The sequence below is a fragment of the Cydia pomonella genome, chromosome 18, assembly GCF_033807575.1.
Source record: "Cydia pomonella isolate Wapato2018A chromosome 18, ilCydPomo1, whole genome shotgun sequence".
In the NCBI taxonomy this organism is placed as follows: Eukaryota; Metazoa; Arthropoda; class Insecta; order Lepidoptera; family Tortricidae; genus Cydia; species Cydia pomonella.
In genome coordinates, this window is record NC_084720.1 from 1,324,785 (window position 1) to 1,351,557 (window position 26,773).

General features: G+C 37.8%; 2 protein-coding genes across 2 annotated transcripts in view; one reads left to right on the forward strand and one right to left on the reverse strand.

Annotated features, from left to right (window-relative positions):
* Nucleotides 1-26,773, reverse strand: part of LOC133527638 (nose resistant to fluoxetine protein 6-like) — a 356,837-nt gene that overhangs the window by 22,589 nt on the left and 307,475 nt on the right. The window lies entirely within an intron of this gene.
* On the forward strand, nt 12,895-24,804 carry LOC133527861 (nose resistant to fluoxetine protein 6-like). Its single transcript, XM_061865054.1, has 13 exons — nt 12,895-13,651; nt 15,483-15,622; nt 15,992-16,173; nt 16,620-16,765; nt 17,316-17,430; nt 18,678-18,765; nt 18,882-19,048; nt 19,561-19,746; nt 20,356-20,529; nt 21,011-21,164; nt 22,896-23,082; nt 23,687-23,829; nt 24,643-24,804. Exons 1-13 carry the CDS (start codon nt 13,588-13,590, stop codon nt 24,802-24,804), a joined length of 1,908 nt encoding a protein of 635 aa, XP_061721038.1. The 5' UTR covers nt 12,895-13,587.

Consider the following 26,773-nt stretch of genomic DNA (forward strand, 5'->3'; position numbering starts at 1 on the left):
GAAGTGTGAGGGGCAGCGTTGTCATGGTGCCAGAGCAGGTGCTGAGTTCCCGATTTCGGCCGCTTGTCACACCAAGCTGACAGTACTCTGGGGGCACAAACTGTCACATACCATTCAGAGTTGACTGTCCTTTGATCTTCTAGCACTATCGTAGCAATATGTCCCGTCTTGCAGAAAAATGAGGCAATCATTTGTTTTTGTGTACTTCGGGTTCGGCGACATTTTGTTGGCGTCGGCTCATCTTCAAAACACCATACTGTGGACTGCCGCTTTGTTTCGGGGTCGTAGTTATATAGCCATGTTTCGTCACCTGTAAGTATATCATATACATTTTTTTTCTCGCCAGCGTCGAATTTATCTATCATAAATTTGCACCAATCTACGCGGCGGTCTTTTTGCAAATCGGTGAGTTTGTGCGGCACCCATCTTGAACAACGCTTATGAAGGGCCAGATGATAATGAATTATAGTTTGCAATGCTGCTGATCCAATACCCAGCTCACGCTCGAGCTCTGCATATGTAATTCGTCGGTTCGCACGAACATTTTTTTCCACAGCCTGTACGTTTTCTTGAGTGACTGCGGTTGGCGGCCGTCCGGTCTTCGCCTCATCTTCAAAGGTCTCTCGTCCCCTTTTAAATTCAGCAAACCAATTAAAAACAGTTGCACGTGAACAAGCAGACTCGCCAAAAGTTGAAACTAAAAGTTCAAAACACTCTTGAGGTTTTAAACCTTTTTTAAAATCATAATAAATCATAACACGAAAATCACGTCGAGTGAGCTCCATTGTTGCGAAAATTTCCCTCCAAAATTACCCAGAAAAAAAATAATTAAAAAAGGAATCCTAACATTTTCCGAGTGTTCCATATTTGAATTTATTAGCAAATAACCTACCTTTACAATGGTGTATAACTGGCCAGTATCGATCAAATGACCATAGAGTATCTAACTTCTTTTGGCATGACCCTCGTACGTCGTTGGCAAAACAGCTTAAAATCATTCATTTTTGAACGCATTATAGAGGGTTTATTATTGGTATATACGTGTTGAAAAATTATTTTACAATAAATTTGTAGACAATCTTTCTTATTAATTTACATTGTTAATTTATAAAATACAAGCAAACATACAAACTCCAGACACTGTACCTTAACTTAAGACCCATCGATCTATCACAATCCGTGTGGTCTTCGGAAAACCTTGAAGCAAAAACGTCACAACACCCTGATAACGTTCATTCTATTGTAGCATCCAAGTCTCCAGCAATAAACACTATAATTCCTTGTTTAAAAAGGTCCCCAAGGATAATATTAATGACTGTTAGTAACAGATAATGTTCAGAAATTAATTACGGAGATTGTTGATCAATCACGATAAACGTTAAAATCTGAACGCGTGCGTTTTGTTTTTTGCGTCGTGTGTGGTCACGCGCATGGTTTTAAATAAATAATAAAAAATAAATAAAAATGATTTATTCAGTATCTTAATTAATTACATAGTCTGAACTGGTGCCTCTATTTAAGTATTATAAATACTTGTGTTAAGAGAACACCGCTCTTCCACGTGTTGTAACTTAAACGAAACGTTATATAATAAAAGGTTGGTTTAAGTATATACAATTTAGATGCACTGAAGGCGTCAATAAAAGGTTTACAATATAAAATAATAAGAAGAGGTACATAATTTGGTACTATAGTACTATATAAGGAAAAACGAAGAAAAATAAAAATAAATAAAACATATTTGTGGAGTGTGTGTGTGTGTATGTGTATGTGTGTGTGAGTGTGTGTGTGTTTGTGTGTGTGTGCGTGTACGTTATTCTAACATTTGTTCTATTTCATTATAACTTAAGTTTTAAAGATGGAACATACTGTTGACACTGTCATTTTTAACCGTCTTCAAAAATTATAAAAGTAGGTTTTCAACACGGTTGTATGTTTTATAATATTTGCTTAAACAGATTTCGAAATAGTATTTTATACAATCGTGGTATAATAGAAAGCTTTTCAGTCGAGTACCGTGTTTAGGCAACGAAGTTTGCTGAGTTGCCTAAGTAGAGACAAACAATGTATACGGGCAAAGAGTGTGGAAGTGCATCTTATCGAGTATCTTGAATAGATTTCCACAGGAATTATTAAAACTTATAGAAGGACGAACGAGTGGACAAGCTAGAAATATTATTAAAATAAGAGGGCAGTCTACCGAAATCATTTAATTAGATGACCTATGTACCTAAAGCAATAATAATTAAAATGTATAAATATTTCATATAAGACTCCTTAACTCAAAAAATCTTTTGAATTTAAGATTAGTAGTTAAGTTTAAGATTATGTAATGTGATTTTTATTGAAATAAACAGCTGTTTTTTTTTAAAGTAAGGTACGAGATTGAAAAGCTTGATTATATCACTATTGATATTGTATACAATACTTTTTCTACGAGTCATCTAAAATAATACTTTTTTGTACAATAAAACCTAAATGACTAATGAAAATTGGTAAGTACCTCAGTAGACAAAATTGTAGACTCCCGTTCGGCGGTTTCTATTGGAGCGCGGCGGCACGTGCATGGTCTTTTTTTTTCAGGTGACTACAGCGTATCGAAATCAATCTTATAGGAAACCGGACTAATCCCAACAAGGCCTAGTTTATCCTCTGGGTTGGAAGGTCAGATGGCAGTCGCTTTCGTAAAAACTAGTGCCTACGCCACATCTTGGGATTAGTTGTCAAGCGGACCCCAGGCTCTCATGAGCCGTGGCAAAATGCCGGGAGAACGCGAGGAAGAAGAGTTGAGTAGAAAGCCCATACATGAAATGGCTCCTCTACACGATGGCCCAGCGAGATGGCCATACGATGGTTGGATGGTGGAGAGCACGCACTATGGAATGGGCCACGTGTAGATGCACACGCACTATCGCTGGCCCACTACCTTTGATGTACGGACGAAAAACCGACACCGTGGCCATCCCATCGCCATCCCGCCGCGCCATAAGCCATCCGACACCACTATTACCCTCTCTACACGTTGGCCCGTCTTAGTGGGCCAGTATGATGGCCCATTGTGTAGAGAAGCCAAAAAGTACGCGATTTTGTATACGAGTTTGGTATGCGAAATCTTAATTCAACCATGACAGTCGACGAGTAGAAAAAATATTTTTTTGTATGATTGCATGTACTTAGGTACAGATTGGTCGTTCAGCAATTTAATTCCAGTTATGGGACCATGAGGAATGAGGGAAACCCCTTAAATCTTATAGGCAATATAGGCATACATATGTAGGTATAGTGATTTTTGTATTTACATGAAGAAATAAACCTCTTATCCCTTTAACGGGCAAGATTGAAAAAATCCTCAATTCAAGCCTCATCCCCAATCAAAAAAATACAAAAATATGAGGTTATAGGGTGGACCTTTGGAGACCTTTGCCCCTAAAGGGTTAAACTATTAAGATCGATTTGTGTAACATTAACTACAACTTTCAACTACGACTTTGACGGTGAGATCTTTAACCTTTTGAACGCCACGCCTATAGTACGCGGCGCGTAATCGTGAACCTTGTCGGTACGCATGAAGGTTGATATTGGGCTGTACTGCTGTAGCCGCGCGCGTTATATGACGTCTTTGGCGGTCAAAAGGTTAAATACTAACCGACGGGAATTGACTGAAACTTATCATTTTAACGACACAAAAACACGTAGGTATCGTCCAAAGGTGAAAACATGGTGAAACACATTTAATCTTTGTGCCCTCATGTTGGCCAACGTCATTAATTTACAACACGAAATCTGGCGCAGATAACGACGTGGACTTTCGGATCAGCTTTTATTAAACCTCAAAGCTTTTATTAACAGAGGTTTAACTTGATAACACAGTAACGTTCACAAACTCTTATCTTAATCTCTTTGATGCGGAATAATGTGACGTATTCCCTCGATAATAGAGTTCGAATCGAGGAAACGTTGAAATGTTATAGGTTTTAAATGTGTTTCTGTTTTAGTTTATAGGCTTTGTGGTGCAACGCAATGGATTAGCTTATCTGTTTCTGGCTTGAACCGCTATGTTGTACTTTTATCAATGAGTTATGTGTGCCTGGTATACACGGTGTGACATGAGGAACCCAATAGATTTTAACTACGCACTTTTCCTAAGAAGCCAAAAGAAGGAAAAAATGTTACTTATATGATTTTAATATATGATTTTAATAACTATCGCAAAAAAAAACCCAGTTTTCGAATGTATTTTTAAATAAAAAGTTAATGTTATGGTAAAACTGGCATAGAAAATGAATTTGTAATGTTTTGTTATACCTAGTTTTTGCAAAGGTTACTTGTAATTTTTTGACATCTATCAATAAGAATATTTAGACTACGCCCCATAGTGCCATGTGCATCATTGCCATCAAAAAGGCGTTTTCTACTTAGTTACAATAAGATGTTTTATTTAATTTGGTATTTACTTTGAAACTACGAAGTCTAAATGACATTTTAGTCTCTAAATAAGACCAGGAATACACTGTTAAAATTTTTCGGTTTCTTTAAGTTACACAGTCAGTGTATGACAGTGATTTGAACTGGCATTCAAATAGAAGAGTTTTGTACATTATCTTCTTTGCGTTTGTACCGGACAGTTCATGGGAGCCTGGGGTCCGCTTGACGACTAACACCATAATAGCATATACACTAGTTTTTAAGAAAGCGACTGCTATCTCACATTCCAAGTTAGAGGGGAAAAAAGGCCTTATTCCTAAACTGAAAAGCGTCATAAAATATGAAATGACGGACATACATAAGTTCCAGAAAACTCATTCAAGAGAGTCTAGCTAAGTTGGCAAGGATTTTGATAGCCCAACCTGTGCAAGTGTTAAGTAAATCATTCAAAATCATTTACGTTTAAAATAACACTTGCGCTATCTGAGCTATCAAAATCGCTGCCAACTTATCTTGGTCAGACTCTACGAACCGGGGCTTGAACCCGCGACCTCCTGATTGAAAGTCGAACGCTCATACAGCTAGACTACTAGCGTTTTTTTTGTGCTGTTTTTGGAATTGAGGTACATCCAAATGTTCAAACATATTTTGAATTTGCTAAGATCTTTTTCTCAAACTTGCTATAAAATGATCACATGACTTACGTCAAATTAGGTCCGGAAATACCACATATCAGGTGCGATGAGTGAAGATGATATGTAAAGGAATTTCATACTGCCTTACACACCTAGGACTGTAAAGCAACCTTCTTTTGTTTTTTAACGTCAAATTGTGACAACGTCTTGGCATCCAACCATCAACTAGCTTCAGTTAGCTTGGTATGGTGATTTGTTGTGCATATTCGTTGCTAAGCAACGGCGGTGGCTCATCGCGCTGGCGCGCGGACTTACGCGCGCAAATTTGTACACCGCTGATACAGTGGCGAGCCGAGTAGGTCGCCCCAAAACAAATTGACTACAATTTGTTGTTTTAATTGCAAGTTTGAGAAAGGAACTATACATATCTCGGCGAGAAACGGGGTTGCCGGTCGCGTAGTATCTCTATCCGGCTTCGCTACGCTCAGCCGTATATATCTACTTGGCCTGCAACCCTACGTTTCCCGGCCTCTATAGTAATGTACTATTAATAAACCCATTAGTTTTTCTGAACTTACCTAAGATCCCGCAATTTCTCGATTACTTCACACTTCTTCCATTTCCCATTTCTAAGTTCAATATTACAGTAACTAATTGACTATCCGTAAATAGTGTTGGTTTAAACTCGAATCTTTTGAGTCTTCTGCTTATAGACTCGACTCAGTTTCACCGACTCTTATAATTATGTCAAAACTCGAGATCTTTTTAACTTGTCCTCTCTCATTGTTTTTACAAATAAAAAGCAGTCTTCATGTACAATTTATGGTTTATTACGTACACAAATTATGATTTGTGTGTGATGTTGTTGCGTTATTGTATGCAATAACGCCTCTTTTCTTTACTTTTATTTAGATAAAACCTATCAAACTGTTGATGGAGTTTCTATTCTGAGGCTTGAGTCCCTTTGAGTTGAGCTTAAATAGACTTAATAAAGAACTAGGCACTTAAAAACTCGTAAGTTATTATTATTATTTTTCTTGGGCTGCTGTGGGCCTTTGAGTGCCACGTCGACCAAGCAGTAATCTATTGTGACGGCCCTTTAAAGTTAATTACTAATGCCCGTTGAATGAATCCAATAAATTCCAGATTCTTTGGTCCGTAATGTTCTGTACCTCATAGGGTTGCACATGTAGGTAGGTATTTGACATTAGTGGTCCACAGGAACAGAGAATGTGCATTGCAGTCTCATTTGAACCCTGGCAGAACTGCATGTCGCATCTTGTTTCTTTCCAATTTGAAATATGTGTTTGTTCAACTTACAGTGTCCAGTCAATATTCTGGTCACTGCGCAGGTTTTGTGTCTTTTGAGCCCTAAGTTATGTAACCACCGAATCTTGTAAAAACGAGTCTAAGTTACTATTATTTATTTATTTAAATAAATAAATAACGATTAAATAAATAAATAAAATTGTAAAAACGAGTCTAAGTTACTCAAATTTAGACTCAAAAGACTCGAGTTCCCAACACTAGCCATAAAACGGGAAGTTCATAATGTTGCATCTTATCATTAGCAGCTGTAAAACGATTAGCCGGTTCCGATGTGTGGCTGTTTGTTTCCGTTGTTTATATGACTAATCGTGTGGTAATAGTGCCATGTTGCTGTGAAACAGCCACTTTGACTTTTATTCGAATGCACTGAAAATACAGGGTGTCTATTGAGTCCCCTGCAATCATTTTCGAAGTGAATATATAAGGTGAGGTAGGGGAAGTGCGCCATGCCGTCTAAGTGCGCCTACCTTGAATATATCGAAAACTGCTTAGGCATATACTACTAATATTACTAGTATTCTACTTAACATTACTAGTAAACACTTAGACTTTTTTTATACTACGTCGGTGGCAAACAAGCATACGGCCTGCCTGATGTTAAGTAGTCTCCGTAGCCTATGAACACCTGCAACTCCAGAGGAGTTACATGCGCGTTGCCGACCTTAACCCCACCCCCCTCGTTGAGCTCTGGCAACCTTACTCACCGGCAGGAACACAACACTATGAGTAGGGTCAAGTGTTATTTGGCTGCGGTTTTCTGTAAGGTGGAGGTACTTCCCCAGTTGGGCTCTGCTCTAGATCTGGAATGACATCCGCGGTGCTGTGCCCTACCACACAAGGCGAGATGACATTCACATTGCCCATACCTCTCTTTTGAACGTAGTTTAAGGACATACCCGAGTCCAAACTAAGAGACTCTAAGAGTGTTGTAGAATACTAGTAATATTAGTAGTATATAAGCAGTTTTCGATATATTCAAGGTAGGCGCACTTAGACGGCATGGCGCACTTCCCCTACCTGACCTTAGGTCATATTGAGCAACATTTACTATGGGACCAATCCAGAAAACGCGAAAAAAAAATTACTCTTCCATAGAAAATGTCATGGTCAGACAGCCAAAATGTATAAAACAGCCAATATTTTTTTCGCGGTCCCTTAATAAAAGTTGCTCGGTATGTGCTATATATTCACCCCGTAAATTATTGCAGGTGACTAAATAAACACCCTGTATTTTAAATCAATTATGTTACTGTATGTGACATTATCTATGAAAAGGGACCTTATTGTAGGTGGCGCTTACGCCATTATCAACGATGCTCCCATATTATAAACAACGCCGCGCTACGCAGTGCGGCGTAGGCGCCTTCGACAAAAAGGTCCCTTTTCATAGATAATGTCACATATGTAGAATATTGTAATGACTGCAGTGTGTTATAACACAAGAGATTGTGGATTTATAATTAAATCATAGGTAACAACACTAACAACGATGAAGTAAATGAATTACTGTTAAAATCGGTGAAACAATATCTAATCGTCATAACGTTTATAATTAGTTAAAGTCAGACCAAGATAAGTCTGCAACGCTTTGGATAGCACACGCAGTGCAAGTGTTATTGATACGCCATAATTTCATAGAAACACTTATTATAATAAGTATTTAATCCACCTAGACGTCACTTTCCATCTGCTCTTTTGAAAAAGTCTTTTTTTTACACTTCAATTCCTAGGCACGTTTCACATAGAGAGATAGAGAGACAAGGTCAGAGATGCATTTTGAACTGACTGTCTCTGTCTAGCATTAAACTGATAAAATTTTAATATAGCCGTTCAAACAAGTTTGAACATTAGGAAAAGGCGCGAATTTCAAATTCCCTATGGGACATTAAATCTTCTCGCCTACATTTTTCAAATTTTCCGCTTTTTTCTACTGACGGAAATGGCTTGACAGACTATTATAGAAATAGCCAACCAATAAATGCCTTGATTTCAACTTGCCTCGCCACGGCCTTAAGAGGAAAAGCAAACAAACGAAGCCAAGAAGATTAGACATGAAACCGGTGCTTCTGTGTGCCCTTAACCCGCCACAAGCACCCATTGTTGCTGGAGAAAGTCTGTTGGGAAATATTTAATTGAATATTCCGATATTTTCATTTCAAATTTACTCGGTGAGTAAGGTTGCCAGAGCTCAATGAGGGGGGCGGGTTTAGGGTCGGCAACGCGCATGTAACTCCTCTGGAGTTGCAGGTGTACATAGGCTACGGAGGCTGCTTACCATCAGGCGGGCCGTATGCTTGTTTGCCACCGACGTAGTATAAAAAATAAACTCTTAGGACTTCAGGAAGTATCCTTAGAGTTTTGATGAGGTGTACCCTTGTTTTGTCGACAACCTTTTCATCGAATATTATTTCATCGACAACAATTCCTCGAAACTTTAGTACTAGTAAAACAATGTTCGGCGTTATTTTATTTCAACTACTATTTATTTAAATTTATCTTACTAAGTAGAAATACTATTTAACGAATGTTACTTAATCGCCGATTTGTTTTAAATTGACATAATTGGCACAACGACAAAACATTGCAATTAATTTCTTCGACGTTGCCAGAAGTGGGTAAGGTTAGGTTAGAACTGCGACTCCCAAGAAAGCCAAGTCACAGAGCCAAGTGTTGCCAGAAGGGGGTTAGGTTAGGTTAGAACTGCGTCCCCCAAGAAAATGAACTGTTGCCAGAAGTGGGTGAGGTTAGGTTAAAACTGCGACCACCAAGAAAACGAACTGTTGCCAGAAGTGGGTTAGGTTAGGTTAGAACTGCGATCCCCAAAAAAACGAACTGTGAATTTTATTGAAATAAGTCAACTACCAATTAAAATACCTCTGTTCAAATTACCTAGTATCGAGTCCTCAACGTAATGACTTGTCGATGAAAAGAAAATACTTGAAACGTTGTCTTTTAAATAATATTCGATTAAATGTCTGTCGGCAATTCAATGGTAAACCGTTTTGATGATCATCAGTGAGTGTTATGAATAAAATCTTATTTTTTCAGATATGAATAAAATATCTGGTATAATCCATACCCAAGTTATGAGTGTTCAAAAAAACACCGAAACGCTTCGAGAAAAGGTAGGTAGTGCCCTTGCGCTTCGCTTGGCTCATCTTGGCGGGGGCACTACCGTGCCCCCAGATGAATTTTATATATCCAATAAATAAACTACTACTAGAACCTCATTTAGAAAAAGAAATCAAATATCAATACAATTCAATATGATTATTATATAGTGCGACGCGCTTGCACTTGCGTGACTGTTACTGTAAAGGAAACTTTCGGTTTCGACTGCACGTTACTGTGGCAGTATTGCGACGCAGCATTGCTGCTGGATGCATTGATGCTGCAAAATGCAAAAGTCAGACGGTCCGATTTGAACTTTAAGAATCGTCAAAAATTTGCTAAACTTACGATATGGCTTGGATATTTCAGTGTCAAAACTCAAAACTGATGTTTCTTCAAACAAAGCGGGCCAAGAATCAATGCTGATGCCCGGATGTTTAAGACTAATAACAACTGCATCAATAAATTGCTCTGATATTTAGATTAAGATGATATTTGTGAAACTTGACGATTTAAAAGTGCTTGTTGCTAGGCCTATTTGAATAAAGAATAAATTGACTTTGACATTTGCAGCAGCAATTCAGTCTGCAGCAATGACGCTTTGCAGTCTGATTCCAAATGTTACCATAATACGAGTAGAGCACACGGCCCGATTCGAAGAATGATTAAGACACGTTTAAGATCTTGGAAAGATCTTCAAAGGATCGATAACTAAACGATATGTCAATTTTGACGTTTATTTCGATTCCGCTATGATCCCAATAAGATCTATCTACGGTATTTCTAACGTCAAAGTGAAATTGGTTGCCCGAATCGAGCTGCTTCTGTCAATTATAAGACATACAAACGATATCTAAATGGGAACTTATCTAAACCAAAACTTATCGTTATCGTATCTCATTCTTAGAATCGGGCCGACATTCAACCAATATATTTTTAAAACGTTGAGAATAAGCGTTCACATCGGAAATAATAATTTATATGTAAATAGTATTATTTTACACGTCCGTCTAATTAACTATTACTATTCTATTACTTCGGAAAGTGATTATTGGAAGGTAAATTCTTGGAGGCCATTTTGTACGCAGCGTGATAAAGATTTGTGGGAGATACTGTAAGTGAAAGGCTTTTTAATAGTCTTCCACTTAATTTAACTCCCACAAAAAGGTAAGTACCGTAAAATGAGCTTACTTTGGTCCCCCATTAGGTAAGAACTCTTTCCGACTTACGTCCAGTTTTTTGCGGGTACGGTTTTTAGCAGGATCTAGTTTTCTGTAGTATGCGTGCAGTATCCCGCAAACCGAATGCTCGCGTGAACGTTAGAGCTCTTTTCCACTGACGTCGTTTTTTTGCGGGTACGGTTTTTAGCAGGATCTAGTTTTCTGTAGTATGCGTGCAGTATACCGCGCAAACAAAATGCTCGTGTGAACCTTAGAGCTCTTTCCTACTGACGTCTAATTTTTGCGGGTACGGTTTTTAACAGGATCTAGTTTTCTGTAGTATGCGTGCAGTATACCGCGCAAACAGAATGCTAGTGTGAACCTTAGAGCTCTTTCCTACTGACGTCAAATTTTTGCGGGTACGGTTTTTAGCAGGATCTAGTTTTCTGTAGTGTGTGTACAGTATCCCACAAACAGAATGCTCGAGTGAACGTCAGACCTCTTTCCTACTGACGTCCAGTTTTTAGCGGGTACAGTTTTTAGCAGGATCTAGTTTTCTGTAGAGTACAGTACCCGCAAACAGAATGCTCGTGTGAACGTTAAAGCTCTTTCCCACTGACGTCTAGTTTTTTGTGGATACGGTTTTTAGCAGCATCTACTTTTCTGTAGTGTGTATATAGTATCCCGTAAACAGAATACTCGTGTGAACGTTAGAGCTCATTCCCACTGACGTCCAGTTTTTTGCGGGTACGGTTTTTAGCAGGATCTTGTTTTCTGTAGTATGCGTGTAGTACCCTGCAAACAGAACGCTCGTGTGAACGTTAGACCTCTTTCCTACTGACGTCTAGTTTTCTGTAGGGTGTGTAGACTACCCCGCAAAAAGAATGCTCGTGTGAACGTTAGAGCTCTTTCCCAATGAATTCTGGTTTTTTGCGGGTACGATTTATAGCAGGATCTAGTTTTCTGTAGTGTGCGTACAGTATTCCGCAAACAGAATGCTCGTGTGAACGTTAGAGCTCTTTCCCACTGACGTCCAGTTTTTTGCAGGTTCGGTTTTTAACAGGATCTAGTTTTCTGTAGTATGATATATTATTATATATCAGTAGGGATAGTTGTCGTCTGTCGTTTTTGTTTTGGTAAAGCAGCAATACGTACGTACGCAGCAAAAACTCGGAATTTAACACAAACGAAATAAATAAATAAGTTATAAAAAATCTAGTGCTAACCAACAATTATTTGTTAACCTGTTGCTACCGACCGGTGGGAACCTATAATTGGCTCTTTATTATTTACATATATACCTATTGTGTAATTGATAGCTGTTGATTCTCCGAATAATAAATAAATAATTATTATAGGATATTTTTAAACACAAATTGACTAAAATCCCACAGTAAGCTCAATAAGGCTTGTGTTGTGGGTACTTATGCAACAATATATAGAATATAGTATAAATACTTAAATATATAGAAAATACCCTTGACTCAGGAACAAATATCCGTGCTCATCAAACGAATATATGCCCTCACCAGCATTTGAACCAGGGACCATTGGCTTCATAGGCAGGGTCACTACCCACTAGGCCAGACCGCTCATCAAATAATTCATTATCTTGACTTTAGAATCATAAGGGGTCATTTGCGTAAATACAAACGCATGTAGATACTTATCATTAACATTTTTTCATGTTTTTTTTAATAAATGGTAAATCAAATGAAAACACGAACCGAATTATGTGCGCGCACCATCGTCATTTCAATGAAATGATTTGCATTCTAAACATGTTTTCTGATTTTAAATATGCATTTACGTAAATATCGATATTTTAAGACATCGGTAACAATGTTCATGTATAGTCAGAATATGTTACCATGTAGTAAGTAAAAATGTACACGTGTATCTTAAATGCAATTCTTGTAGTTGATGTAGGTGATTAAATTAAGTAAGACTCGCGCAGCGTTGTAAGGGTTCCTTTTTTGATTTCTTGGACATTTTTGATATAGTTAAGTAGTTAGTTATGCTGGGCATTTTTCGTAAATCAACAACCATTGTATCTATTTTTCGTGAAAACGAGGTAGCGCTACTCTAGCCACCCCAGCTCCTCCACGAGACCTAGCAGTGTCTTCAGGTTGCTAACTGCCTCCTTTAGTGTGCACGGAGTCCCTAGGTATTTGTTCCTGTATACTTCCACCTGTTTACAATCTAGGAGAATATGTTTTACTGTTTCCTCTTCTTCCATGCACGCTCTGCACATGGGACTGTTCGTTTTACCCATATTACGAGTATGTAGGTGTTTGTTTATTGTGTTATGTCCAGTAATTAATCCTACAATTTTTCGTAGTTTGTGTCTGGGTGTTTTCAGTATTATTTTGGTGAGCTTGTAGTTTTTGATATAATTATTTTTGATTTCTACGAATATAATGAAATTAGTACCGTAAAATGTGCCTACTTTCATCCATACTGCGTAATTGTGCTCCAAAAGTTTTTAAATTCACAAAAAAACTATATTACAACCTGATTTAAGTATTAAAACATGATACAATATACTAATTTTAAAATTAAAATTAAATTTTAGTATAATAATAAGATAATTTTTAGTGTGTTTAACAAATAAAATTAAACTAAGACTGTATGGACCAAGGTCAGAAATAAATGTTTATTTTTTATTTTTTTTTATTTCGGATTTGGAGTAGTTGAGACACTTGATGGTTTTAGATTATACCGATAGGCCAGTGACTCTCTGGGTTTAACTAAGTATTATTTTTACCCATACTTATAAGCTCTCCGAGTTGAACCCTAATTAAAAAGAACAGTTGCATGTTATTTGTGAATGTTTCATGACGCATTATTTTACGAGTTAGTGTCGCCGACAACCAGATCAACGGTTGTCTTTTATTTGTTATTTAATTATAGTTTTTTTAGGCATAATGAAGTTAGCAATTTTACTATTTTTAGTTCATCAGTGTTCGGGTATCATTTATTCCCTAAATTGTAAGTAATTATTTCTAGTTTTCATTATATGATATCAGATTTTTTGACTATGTCTAAAATTTTATACTACAGATAGTTTTTTTTGTTATACTACGTCGGTGGCAAACAAGCATTCGACCCGTCTGATGGTAAGCAGTCTCCGTAGCCTTGCCGACCCTAACACTCTGCACCCTCGTTGAGCGCTGGCAACCTTACTCACCGGCAAGAACACAACACTATACTATGAATAGGGTCTGGTATTATTTGGCTGCGATTTTCTGTAAGTTGGAGGTACTTCCCCAGCTGGGCTCTGCTCTAGATCTGGAATGACATCCGCTGTGCCGTCCCCTCCCACACAAAGCGAGATGACATTCACACTGCCCATACCTCTCTTTCGGACGTAGTTTAAGGACGCACCCGGGTCCATAACTCTATCGATTGCATTCCACAACATTCTGAAAAACTGAGAAAAATTCTATGTTCTCCGAGAAGACCCGAATTTTGCAAGCTCTGACACAATGCTGCCATCGTGCAAGAGCTCTTAACAATAGTCAAGTTTGTAAAACTAACCTTTCTAACCTTGAAGATACTCGTACAACGTGCATTATTAAGTACGAATGGATAAAACAATATATAGAATAGAATAGAATAATTTTTATTCGTAAACACAAACAAAACACATTAAATTACATGATATAACAAAAACAAAGGAAGTATAAAGTGCCACGAAATGGTCTCATCTCAGCATGTTGCTGGTGGCTTCCAGCGCTGATCTTCCGATGAGACCATCAAGTGAGAAAAATCACGAAAGGTAACAGACAAGAAGGAAAAAGAAATAAAATAATATAGAGTGAACAAATTGAAATGAAATGAAATGAAATCGTGTATTCACAATGAACATATGGTAACATAAGATCTTAAATTACAAGCATTGTGTCCCATGATATATTCAGTCCATGTAGACATGTGAACAGTTGTCAGTGATAACTTGATTAGATCACTCGGTCAATTAAAATGAATTATATTTATATGATTAATATAATTTAACATCAACTAATAAGGAATAATTTAATGAGGAGTCAATAGCATGAAAATATTAAAATTACAAAAAATAATAATAATAAATAGGATGGAATAATTATAAAAGATTTTCAGATATCAATTAACATTTAAAACGTATACAATAAAAATTCGTTTATACTGTAAAAACAATTGTCAATTAGTATTTTATACAATGTCTTTTTGAATTCATTGATAGGCAATATCTTTATTTCAGCTGGTATTTTATTGAATATATTAATACACATACAATACGTCACACAAAAATCATTATATTAATATTTCATTATCATTTTGCAGTTTACTACTAGGTTAGTCGGCTTTTCTCGTCTTCTGTCACGAGGGTGTTTCTTATTTTTTACCCCCGACACAAAAAGAGGCAACTATAATTATGTTATAATATATGTTTGATACTGACATTGGTATGTTTGATACCGATGTCTGTCTGTCGCATCTTTGCTCTCTAACGGATAGACCGATTTCGATGCGGTTTTTACGTGAATCGAGTTTCCTTGCGGTGGTTCTTAGCTATGATTGTTACAAATCGATCCCGCAGTTTGAAAAGTATCGAGCTCTTTTCGAAAATTAAGTAAGGCATTGTTGGCAAAATAATAATTTTTGGCACATAGCTTAAGGGGTTTTTAATTTTTTTTTATTTAATATTTTAAGCAACTGAATAGGCAAATATGGCTTTCTATAGTTTGCTGATCTTCCAGCGGTTAAAGTTTTTCTTTACAATCCGATGGTCAGTAGTTGTTGCAAAACTCTCAATCTCAATTTTATTTTATTCCAGTAACAGAATACTACAAGCTGCCGGATTTGTACCAAATGGACGATTTCGACCCGTGTCTGGCCGATCCGGGCGGCCTATACTGCATGGTGGACGCTGACCTTTACCCCGGGGATAATCCTGAACTCATGAGGACCATCAGGGTATGTTACATAAAGATGTAATGATGATGAGATATAACTTTTATCTGGGTGCCCTTTACTTGACTTGGCGTTGGTTGGGGTCCGCTCCGGTGTGTGAGCGCCACAACCATATCTGTGATTATTTACAAATTTCTAGACAATTTTTGAAGAGCAACGTAGATTAAATTTGAAAATATATATCAAAATGATGTGCAAGTATTAGAAAACTATCATGCAATAATGATTGTGATGGCAGGTTGCATCGTAGCGGAGAAATTCACATTGACTGATCCTACAAATTTAAGTGCAATAGTTTTTTAGGTTTTTATTTTAAAGATTATATTTTTTTTAAGCAATTTTTTTAAACAATAACCAATATCTTATTTACAGGAGTACTCTGAATATAAAAGAAAGCATTTTAACCACACACAAGTTCACAGAGCTCTATGCATTACTAAAACTTGTAAGGGCTTCATACAGAATAGAAACTTAGAAATAGAAGAGGACCTAAAGTTGATTCTTGAGGAATGCGTTAATGCTTCCGTGTGGCGTGAATACAAACTAAATGCTAGGTAATGTAACTTTTTGTGCCTTTACTGATACTTAATTAATAGTTTTAAAGAAGGGTTTGATCCATTTGGTAACAACAAACGTCGTCCCAAAATTTTGTTTTGAAGTTTCTTGTCAAACGCCTTAACAAAGTATATAGTTATCGCTGAATTGTTTCAAGACGACTACTCATAGCCAGTATTATAAAAGGCACCTAACTTAAAACGGCGAGAAATATACCTGCTATGGTCAATATTCTTTCAAAAGAATCCTTAAATTATGAAGTCTGTATGTCTAAGCTAACTTTGCACCGGCTTTGACAAAGCAAATTATGGCAGTGTCATTATAGTTACATAGAAATTATAAAAATCAGAAGATGGCGTTTCCCCTCATTATCCTGTCTAAGCAGAGTTAGCCTGGTCCAATTCTGAATAAAAAAAACACTAACATTTAATAAAGTTGTTTTCAGACTGTCAAATATATCAACGTGCAAGAAACATGGAGCGAAAAGATATTTTAGCATCGGAGATTATATCATGACAGCAGTTTATATAGCTTTAATAATACTTAATGCATTGGGGACTTTGCATGACGAGCTTAAAGGGACAACTCCAGGTGAGCCAATACACGATATCTATTACTATTCTAGAAGAGATCAGTAACCCAATAGGAATACCTAAAAGTAAACAAAATAAAATTATCCCAAATTCTTATTTTTAACTCGAATGAAAAAATCAATTATATCTATAATGTTGGAAAATAAATTGTAGTTGTTACTGTCGGGACTCTCCGGTTTCACTCTTTTTCTAAATACCACGGCCGAGTGTTTATAAAATTGGTATATTTTCATCTGGAAAAGTTTCGAAAACTTCTTAGCTTTTTGTATGAAGAACGAAATTTCGGAGTTTTTTTCCAAGATTTACGTACTTTCCGCAAATTGGACATCTGCCGCTTATTCACACGCTGACAATGCCAATTTTGTTTTGATAACTTTCGGATAAGTAACAACGGTACCTAGATAATAATACTTGTTGAACCAGCAATGTATGGCAAATTGTCAAAGGTGAATTGTCACTGTAGTGAAACAGGCCTATTTGCTGAATAAATGTTTGATATTTGATATTTGACAGGGGCCTGCACTTTTAAAACACATTCATGCATTCAGGAAACCCCTACTTGCTGGCGTTCTCGTTGCGAAGAAACTGGTGCAGACTGACAAGCCCAAGCAGCGCAGGCTCCGACCACAGATTGCGGAGGCTTAAAGTCATCGATGCAATGAGGTATATTACATATAGCTTATTTCCGGAGGATTTTTGGAGATCGGACTGTTTAAGCTTACACAAGCTATATGTTATGTTATAAGTATGTAACTTTACTTTTGAGTGGCATTAACGTGTGACACTTCATTCGGTTCTTGACTGTCTGATTTAATTTATTGTCTTTTAATTATTTATTATTTAGTTTAATAATTTAATGATCGTTTTTTTAAATTATATTTAGAGACTTTTATATCTCTAAAGAATTTTAGTATTTGTTGGTTGTATTTTTTATCATAGTTTTTTTGTGTAATACGACATTTAGAGACTGTATACATCTCTAATAAAATATCTAAGATTTAATTGATTCCAAATTCTTAGTGTACTTATTTTGTTATTTTTAGTAAAAAGTACATGTAAAAGTGCTCCTGTGGCCTATTTACTGGATAAATGTTTGATGTCGATGTTCCAATGATATTGCATTTAATTGTTGATACGCGGAACCCAGGCTCCCATGTTCCGTGGCAAAAACCTGAGTCAACGCCAGGAAGATGATGATTTCTATATATTTCCTATTAGAAAGCTTACAAGAATCTCAAAGTTAATTACGGAGATAAAAATGTATCAATGGATTATCTAAAAACAAAAGAAAATATTCTACATGCCGTTCACTGGCATCGTTTTGGTAAACGAAATAAAGAGATTCGGACAGTTTTCAGTGATCGTAAAATTCGTTTCTTTATGTTTAGATTAAGTACCTATTTGTTTTTATGATACATCGACTTTTTACAGGTTACATACTAGGTTTCACCATTGGACGAAGTTTGTTGCGGATGCCGTTTAGTACCGAAGCTTTGGCTTGTGTTTTAAAGACTTATGTTTTCGTTTAATAAAGGGATTGTTTTTTACCAGCAGCGGTATCATATGTTCGCATTTTATTACCTGTCATGTCATGCTTCACCTTCGCACTTACATACTTGTTAGAACGTGACAGACCTGGTGATGAATGATAAGCAGCCGACCATCTTAGCCCTACTGCGATGGCAGCATGGCTTTTATCATTTATCACTATGCCCGTCACTATCGCGCTTACATACTTGTTAGAACGTGACAGGCATGGTGACAAATGATCTTAGCCCTACTGGTTGGATGTCCGGATAGGACAATGGATTAATGTAGTTTTTATTATGTCTAAAATAAACCTCGTGCTACCAAAACCAAAGAACTGCGTGTGACAAGACTAAGCAGGCTTTTTTAATATCTGTCGACAGGGCCTTGACGATATTCGGCGTGTTTTCAACCCATACTGCGCTGGCAATTGGCTTCTCTTACCTTAAGAACCCTCTTTATTTTGAAACGGTGAGATTTTTATATTTATTATTTCAGAAAATTCTGCCGTGGTTTTAGCTAGTCGTATATTTCAATGAAAAATATCAACCAACTGAGTTAAGAGTAATCCGGCTGTATGATTCCAGGCGTACGATGACATTAAAAAGAACATCCTCATCCAAGGTCCCGTAGTGACGTATACGTTCTTCATGATGTCTGGCTTCCTGGTGGCCTTCAACATTGAGCTGCAGGCGGAAAAGCGAAAGATTACGTTGTGGGACTGGCCTAGGGGCATGTTGCTGAGGTATCTAAGGTGAGGGCGGAAAGTTTGCTGTTTCTTTTTAATTTACCGGACTGCTTGATAGTTGAGACTGGGTACCTATTTTTGACAAGTGTAAAAATTCAGGTGGATCGCAGACTCAGACTGCTTAAATGGAAGTCTTTAGATTAATCTGAGGATACTATGAAGCGGATTTCTGATATAACATTTTTTTAGCCCAGCTAGGTATGAAGTTTCAAAATCTACTTTGGAAGTAATTGAAACAGTAAAACAACATCCAACTACAATTAACATTAAAATAGTAATAGCGTCAGTGAAGTCGTAAAGCGATACTCTGGTGAAAGTGAAATAAATACTCCTGGTTTTGTGTCTTGCATAAGGAACCAAAAAGAGCCTCACTGGATCGGATTCGGAATGAAAGATATTCTAGAAAATAAAGTGACCAATATTTGTGCCGTTAAAAACACCGAGAATATTTGTTCTACAAAGTCTTTGATAAAAAAAAACTGTTTCCGTTTTTTCTTGAAATCCTATTTTATCATCAGATTAACCCCGTGCCTAGCCCTCGTGATGTTCACGATCATGACTCTGAACCGTCACTTCGGCGACGGTCCGCAGTGGGACATCGTGGTCACGGGCGAGGCCGAGGCCTGCAGACAGTACTGGTGGGCGCATCTGCTGTACATCAACAATTATATATATGATGACTCGCACTGTCTGCCTCAGGGTTGGTAAGTGTCTAAAGCCTTAAAAACTATCTTTCTCTCTCATTCATTCTCTTATAGAAAACTTGTCTACATTATTATTATCGCTGCCACTGCTAGCGTGAGCTACACGCTATTCTTGTAACCGAAGACGTGTTGTTTTCGCTTTATAGGGAAAAGCGCTTATAGAGAACCCGCCTAGTGGGTCGCTGGTAGTGAATGTATTAATAATCTTGTTAGTTTGCTTCCTCCAATGTTGTATTGAGGTACCATCAGCTGCAAAAGTGAATGGCGACTTATCAATAAATTTATTCATAATTTCTACACGCAATTTCGCAACTCACTGTACCTAGCAGCAGCTGTGTGTGGCATGCCACCGTCCATCATGCGACAAAAATAACAATTTTGTCCTGATTCAGGTACCTGACAATGGACACGCCCAACTTTACGCTCTAAAGCGAGGTTTAAGTTTGCAAGAACTTACCTGCAATTTTCATTGCATTGAGGTTTCTGATCAAGTTTGCTGATCAAGATGCATGCAAGTTTTTGCTAGTCTACGCCTCGCTTTAGGCTACTGGGTTACGTGGTATGCCTCCGTTCACGCACATAAGTCTGCATAATAATGTTATGTTTAAGGTACCTGGCAGCGGACACGCAGCTCTTCGCCCTAGGGTTACTAGTGTGTGTGGTATGCCGCCGTCCACGCTCGCAGATGCTAGTCATTGGTGTGCTGGCTGTCGTTTCGTTAGTGATACCCGCTGCACACACATACTTCCAGGATTTTGATGCGGTGGCTTATCAGTCTCCCGAGTGAGTTGTATCACCTTTGGCTTTCTCGTTATCTTTCCAACAGTAAGGACTCGCACTGCTCGGAGGCAAAGCAAAGCATTTTGGGGGCCAAGCCAAGATGAAGACAAACGCCAAACGAAAAGAAAAGATATGTCGGGATGACGGATTCTATGGAAAGGGTCATGTAAAACCAATTTCCCCATAGGCAATTCATAAAATCGTGAAAAAACATATATAAGGATCTGACGTAGATGAAACGTATGTGCCTACTTTTTCACGATTGTAATGCCCGGGAAACTTTATTCATTATCACCGTGAACGTACTTTGTCTGTGTTTTCATTCAGTTGATTTAGATATAGTTCGTGTCATCCACGATGACGCGTAGATTCATCAAATCTAACCTTTAATACCATGCCAATACGAGTCAATGCAGGCGTCGTTGTGAATAACACGATCTATAACACTTTATAAAAACTATAAACCAATGTTTGCTTTTTCCAGAATGTTCCGAACTGTGTACAAGAACTACGACACATTCCGCAAAATGTACATCGGTTCCCACACTAACCTGTCGACCTACGTCGTAGGCCTCGCTGCAGGCCTCCTGGCCTTCCGCTGGCTCAACAACGAGAAGGCCCTCGCTGAGAAGTTCAAGGTACCATGAACAGTCAAACTAATGTCTGCATGGGAGCGTCAATTATCTCTGCAGCATACTGTACACACATACCGTTTCATCTATGCCATGGCTTCACACACACGCCTCTCCGGAGGCCTAGTAACTTTTCCTTGGTCTGATAACGTAAAGGACTCTCCTCAGAATTTCTGGTATTATTTTCTATAATACCTATAAGAACTCGAACTGAAATTATTTTCAATTAGGGCGTAAAATCGGCTTTGAAACTTGTTGAGCTTTCTCAACCATACTGTACATAAAGTCCTGTTTTTTTTCAGAAGTAAGTTCCATATTACATAGAAGAATAAGGTTTCTGAGCCTGTTCTAGGCTCTCTATATGCGGATGATGTTCAGATGTACTACTCGGCCCGTAGTAGATGTACTTTGCTGAGTCAATCAATAAAATTAATGAAGATCTCGAAAGTATTTCCGCTTGGGCTGAACAAAACAGTCTGTTACTAAACCCTACTAAATCAAAGTTTATGATTATGGGAAGTAAAACTCAAATTTCTCGAATCTTAGACGGTAGCCCTCAACTAAATATTAGAGGCTCATTGATAGAGCGAGTAGAAGAGGCTAGAAATCTTGGTATAATAATGGACAACCAGTTAAGGTTTGAAAAACACGTAGCAGAGTTAGCCAAATCTTGTTTTTTTAGACTGAAAATTTTGTATCAAGTAAGAAACCTTCTAAACGAAAAAGTTCGCTTGACCTTATGCGAATCGCTCATACTGTCAAAGTTGAACTACGGCGATGTGGTGTACGGGCCTCGTCTGCAACAGAAAACTCGTCGACTAATACAGCAAGTTCAAAATGCGTGTCATCGATATTGCTACACAATTCCTCCAAGGAGCCATATCACGCCGTTTTTGAACAAGTCTTCGACTTTGAATATGGTATCACGCAGACATTTACACCTTGCCTGTCTTCTCTTCGGTGTTATAAATTGCAAGTCACCCATGTATCTTAACTCGAAAATTAATATTTCTTCTTTTTACACTCGACACGGCACAAGATCTACTCGACGTTGCCTTTTAGAAGTACATCCTCATAGGACAATTGCCTTTACCGGTTGTTTCCGTTATCTTGCGACCAAATGCTGGAATGATATACCCCCGCCTTTGAGAGAGCTGAAATCCAAAAAATCATTATAAAATTTTTAAAAAGATTCTCCTCGATAAACAAACCGCTGGTATTCCATACGGCTTTTTGGTCGCAGATTTCAGAATCTAACATGGTGGAGATGGCAGGCAGACACACTGTTCACACCCTTGCCGACTTATTTATTATCACATACGACTTATATATTATAAACATGTAACACACACATACCCTCATTTTATACATCTGCTGTGACCTGGGTTCAGGCAGAAAACCAGTGCTTTACTCGAAAGAGTGAAGAGTATCACTGGGCCGTGACCCTTTTGTCCTGCTGCAACGCACACAGTATGTAGGTAGGTACTGTTATTTTATTTTATTGTTTATTAATTATGCCTATTTTGTTGTCTCAATTTTCTTTTGTGCTATTTTTATTTTGTTCCTGTAATAATTTGTTTTCTTTGTTCTTTATGATGATTTAAACTTTATATTGTGTGTTTTTGCAGCTGCCAAATAAATGATTTATCTATCTATCTATGCGATACTTAAGTTTGGGCACTCACTGCACTTGTTTCCGGGAAACATTCTCGCGCCTGATAGATATAATAATTTCAGAGACATCGCTGGGTTGTCTGGCTGTTCTCCCCGTTAGGCTTCGTCTGCGTATTATCCAGCACCTTCCTCTACACGGACGGGTACGAGCCGACGATGACGACCAAGATCCTCTTCGCCGTTCTGAGGAAACCTGCCATGCAACTGATCAATATTGTGATTCTGATGGGGTGCATCTTTAAGGCAGAAGGTACGTTGAAATTATTAACCTCCTATAACCAGGCACAGGGATTCTCTTATTTCACAAGAGGACATGTTATGGACACGTTGGGCACCCACTCTTACCCACTTGGGTACCCACGCTAGTGGATTTAATATGTATTTCTTAAAAGTATGCAGATTTCCTAAGTTTGGGTCAGGAATTATACGGAAAGGAACAAATTTTCCATATTTCAATAAATAGGTACGTACGTACTCAATCTCTTGGTTTACAATGTAAACTATTCAATGTACAATGTTATACTTAGAAAAATTACACGATGCGTTATCTTACCTGCAGTTTCAAAACAATCTATTTAATTACAAGTCATCAATCATTCCGAAATATCCACCTCATCTCAAATCTAACATAATGTGTTATAGAAAAAAATAAATAGAAATGAATCAGTAGGGCTAAGATGGCCGGCTCTTTATCATTGGTCACCATGCCTGTCACGTTCTAACAAGTATCTAAGTCCGAAAGTGACGGGCATAGTGACAACCGATAAAAATGGAACCATGCTGCCACTGCTGATCCTCTTCACCCATGTATGTATACGTATGTTCTACAATTTTATGACTAACGTGTATTTCAGACATAGTTCGTGGTCTCCTAGAATGGCGTGGCTTCACCTGGATAGCTCGAGTATCGTACAGCGCATTCCTGATACACACGATCATTCAACGTGGTTTTATCGGTACACAGAGGGTCCCGGGCTTCGCATCTGACATTTACCTGGTACGTATAGCGTTATCAGTAATAAATAATAATAATAATTAAATATTATAGGACATTATTACACAAATTGACTAAGTCCCACAGTAAGCTCAATAAGGCTTGTGTTGAGGGTACTTAGACAACGATATATATAAAATGTAAATATTTATAAATACTTAAATACATAGAAAACACCCATGACTCAGGAACAAATATCCATGCTCATCACACAAATACATGCCCTTACCAGGATTTGAACCCGGGACCATCAGCTTCGTAGGCAGGGTCACTACCCACTAGGCCAAACCGGTCGTCAATCAGTACACCAGTACACCAGTTCCTTCGGGTTTGCATCCAGTTCCTTCCGATCTTTGGCGATGTCACCGGCCTATCTTGCGAACCACCCTCTAAAGTTCTTAATCCGTATTCAACTTGTATCGGTCTGTTGTACTCATGAATAAGGTTATCATCTGTACCTTTAGTTTCAGTTACCTGATTGATATCGGAATCATGACGTCTCTGATCCTTTTTAGATACTTTATTTTTATTTATTTTTATTTTCCTTTTCTCCATTACTCAGAAGACTGGAAGAGATTGCTCTTTAACTATAAGACCATCTGTTGTCTAAAATGGTTAATTTGTGCAATAAAGAATATTAGGATTATATTGTGTCCGTTCCCGGCTCTATTTATATTTTATACGTCAAACGTCTATGAAATTATGACGTATAAAAAAACACTTGTACCGCGTGTGCTATCAAAATCGTTGCAGACCTATCCTAGTCTAACTCTATCTACAATTTACTTGTATTTAAATACCAATATTACTTCACAGATAATGATCCTGGCAGGGACAGCCTTCCTGTCCCTCGCCGGAGCAGCAATCTTGTGGGTGACAGTAGAAGCTCCCCTAGCTACTGTAGTCAAGACCATATTCGTTCCAGGCTGGAGGGAACCACTACGTGAGGAGACAACGGATGAGACTACTAAGGTGTAATTGTTCTGTTGTAATTCTGTACTGTTTCATAAACACGATGACGTCATCGAGCAAATCAAATGAAATCAGCTTGCTATTCAAATAAATAGCAAGCTAATTTGGCAACAATTTTGATAGCAAAGCCTGTACAAGTGTTAAGTAAAAGTCATAATTTCATAGAAGACATTTAAAATAATGCGTGCACTGTCTGAGCTGTCAAAATCGCTGTCAACTTATCTTGGTATGACTTTTCTGTGCAATAAATCTTAACATGCAAAAATGGATTTTATTTTAACTTAAAATTTCTAAGCACCAAAACTCGAAATTCCAATTTTGTTCTGAACTCTTCGTGAAATATAACATGAAGTCGGCCAGCAGTGTCTATGTCCAGAGCCGCGTTCCTCCAGACATCATTATACCTAGGGAGCGTGCATGAATTGTAGGAGGCAGCACAGGAGCCGTCAGATTTATGGCGCGAGGCGTAAATGTGATGTTTATTGTTCCGATGTAGCCCACAAGATGGCAGAACCTACTATGCACAAGAAAAAGTGACGTGTAAATGTATATGTTTATGGTTCCGATTCAGGCCACAAGATGGCAGACCCTCCAACGCGCACGGTCCCTATTCGCTTGCCCTTTTCCCATCATTTAGGGTCGGTGCGTATGTTTTTTTCCTCCAGTATGAAAAAATAAATATTACATGACAAATTTCCACGGCCTAGTCCCAGAGTCAGCTCAATAAGGCTTGTGTTGTGGGTACCTAATAGATGACATTACGACGAATATTCAGCTGCATCGCAGATTCAATCATTTTGATATGAGATCTAACAGCTTAAAAAAATGGATGAAACTGAGACCTAATTCAAAACAACTCAACTTCCGTTCCTATGGCGCTGCGGAACCCGAACAGTCCAAAAAGTCCAGACAGCGATAGAAGCCTGCATTTTTGTTATAGAAAAACTTTTTCAGCTTCGAATAACGACAACCTATTTAATACACAGAAAGCCGTGAAATAGGTTATATATAGGTACCGTGTTTTCATTGAATTCCGTTAAGTTCGGAGTATGGCTATGGAGTACTTGCGATAAGCAGAAAATGTATAAAATTGTACTAATCTATATGTAAACAGGCCCTAAGGCAAGTGTACATGTTCGTAGGCGTCTTATCAAATCAAAATAAATTACTGAATATCTCCGAAATGGAGTTAATTGGAAAACCGGGTGTCTTTGAGGACGTAATATAATTAAAACTCAGGAACACATCATTTTCTGCACACTTTTTAGAACAACAATGGTCATTTTTCAGAACATGAGAAATGAAAATGTAATAAATGTGCCTATAAACTAATTTCAATTTAAGCACTTTTATTGCATAAGCCTAAAGTTGCCTAAACTGCTTTGATAAATGTTTTATCTTTATTATTAAGATAACTGGCCGGAAGTGGCACGGGCTCGGGATCGCGACAGGTGGCGTTCTCTCGTTTTGGAGGCCAAGACCCTCTTTGGATCACTGCGCCACAATAGTTAGTTAGTTTATTATTAAGTTATATGTGTTATTGATGCTGTATGTTTCCCAACACTATAAATTAAATTAAATAAAACATAGCTACCTTCTACTAGAAATTTAGAAAACCTATACGCAATCACCTGAGAACTGGTAGAAATATAGCAACATATTCGACAGACGTAGTCGCTAGGATCACAAATAATGCCAATAAGCATTGGCAGGTATAGGCCGTAAAGATAAATTACTGATAAAATACCATTCTATAAAATGAGTGTCCGAGGCGTGAAAATTATGCGCCATCAAACAGAACGGAAATACGACCAACAATGGCCGGCGCCAGTAACAGGGAAATTATCGAAATGGCTTCTAGAAAATATGATTATAGACGATTTGCGCTTCTTCCTCTTACCGATGGCATCGCGCATTGTTGATAATACTGGTTGCCGTCTTTAGGTTATATTTTGGTTTATCGTTGATTCGTTGT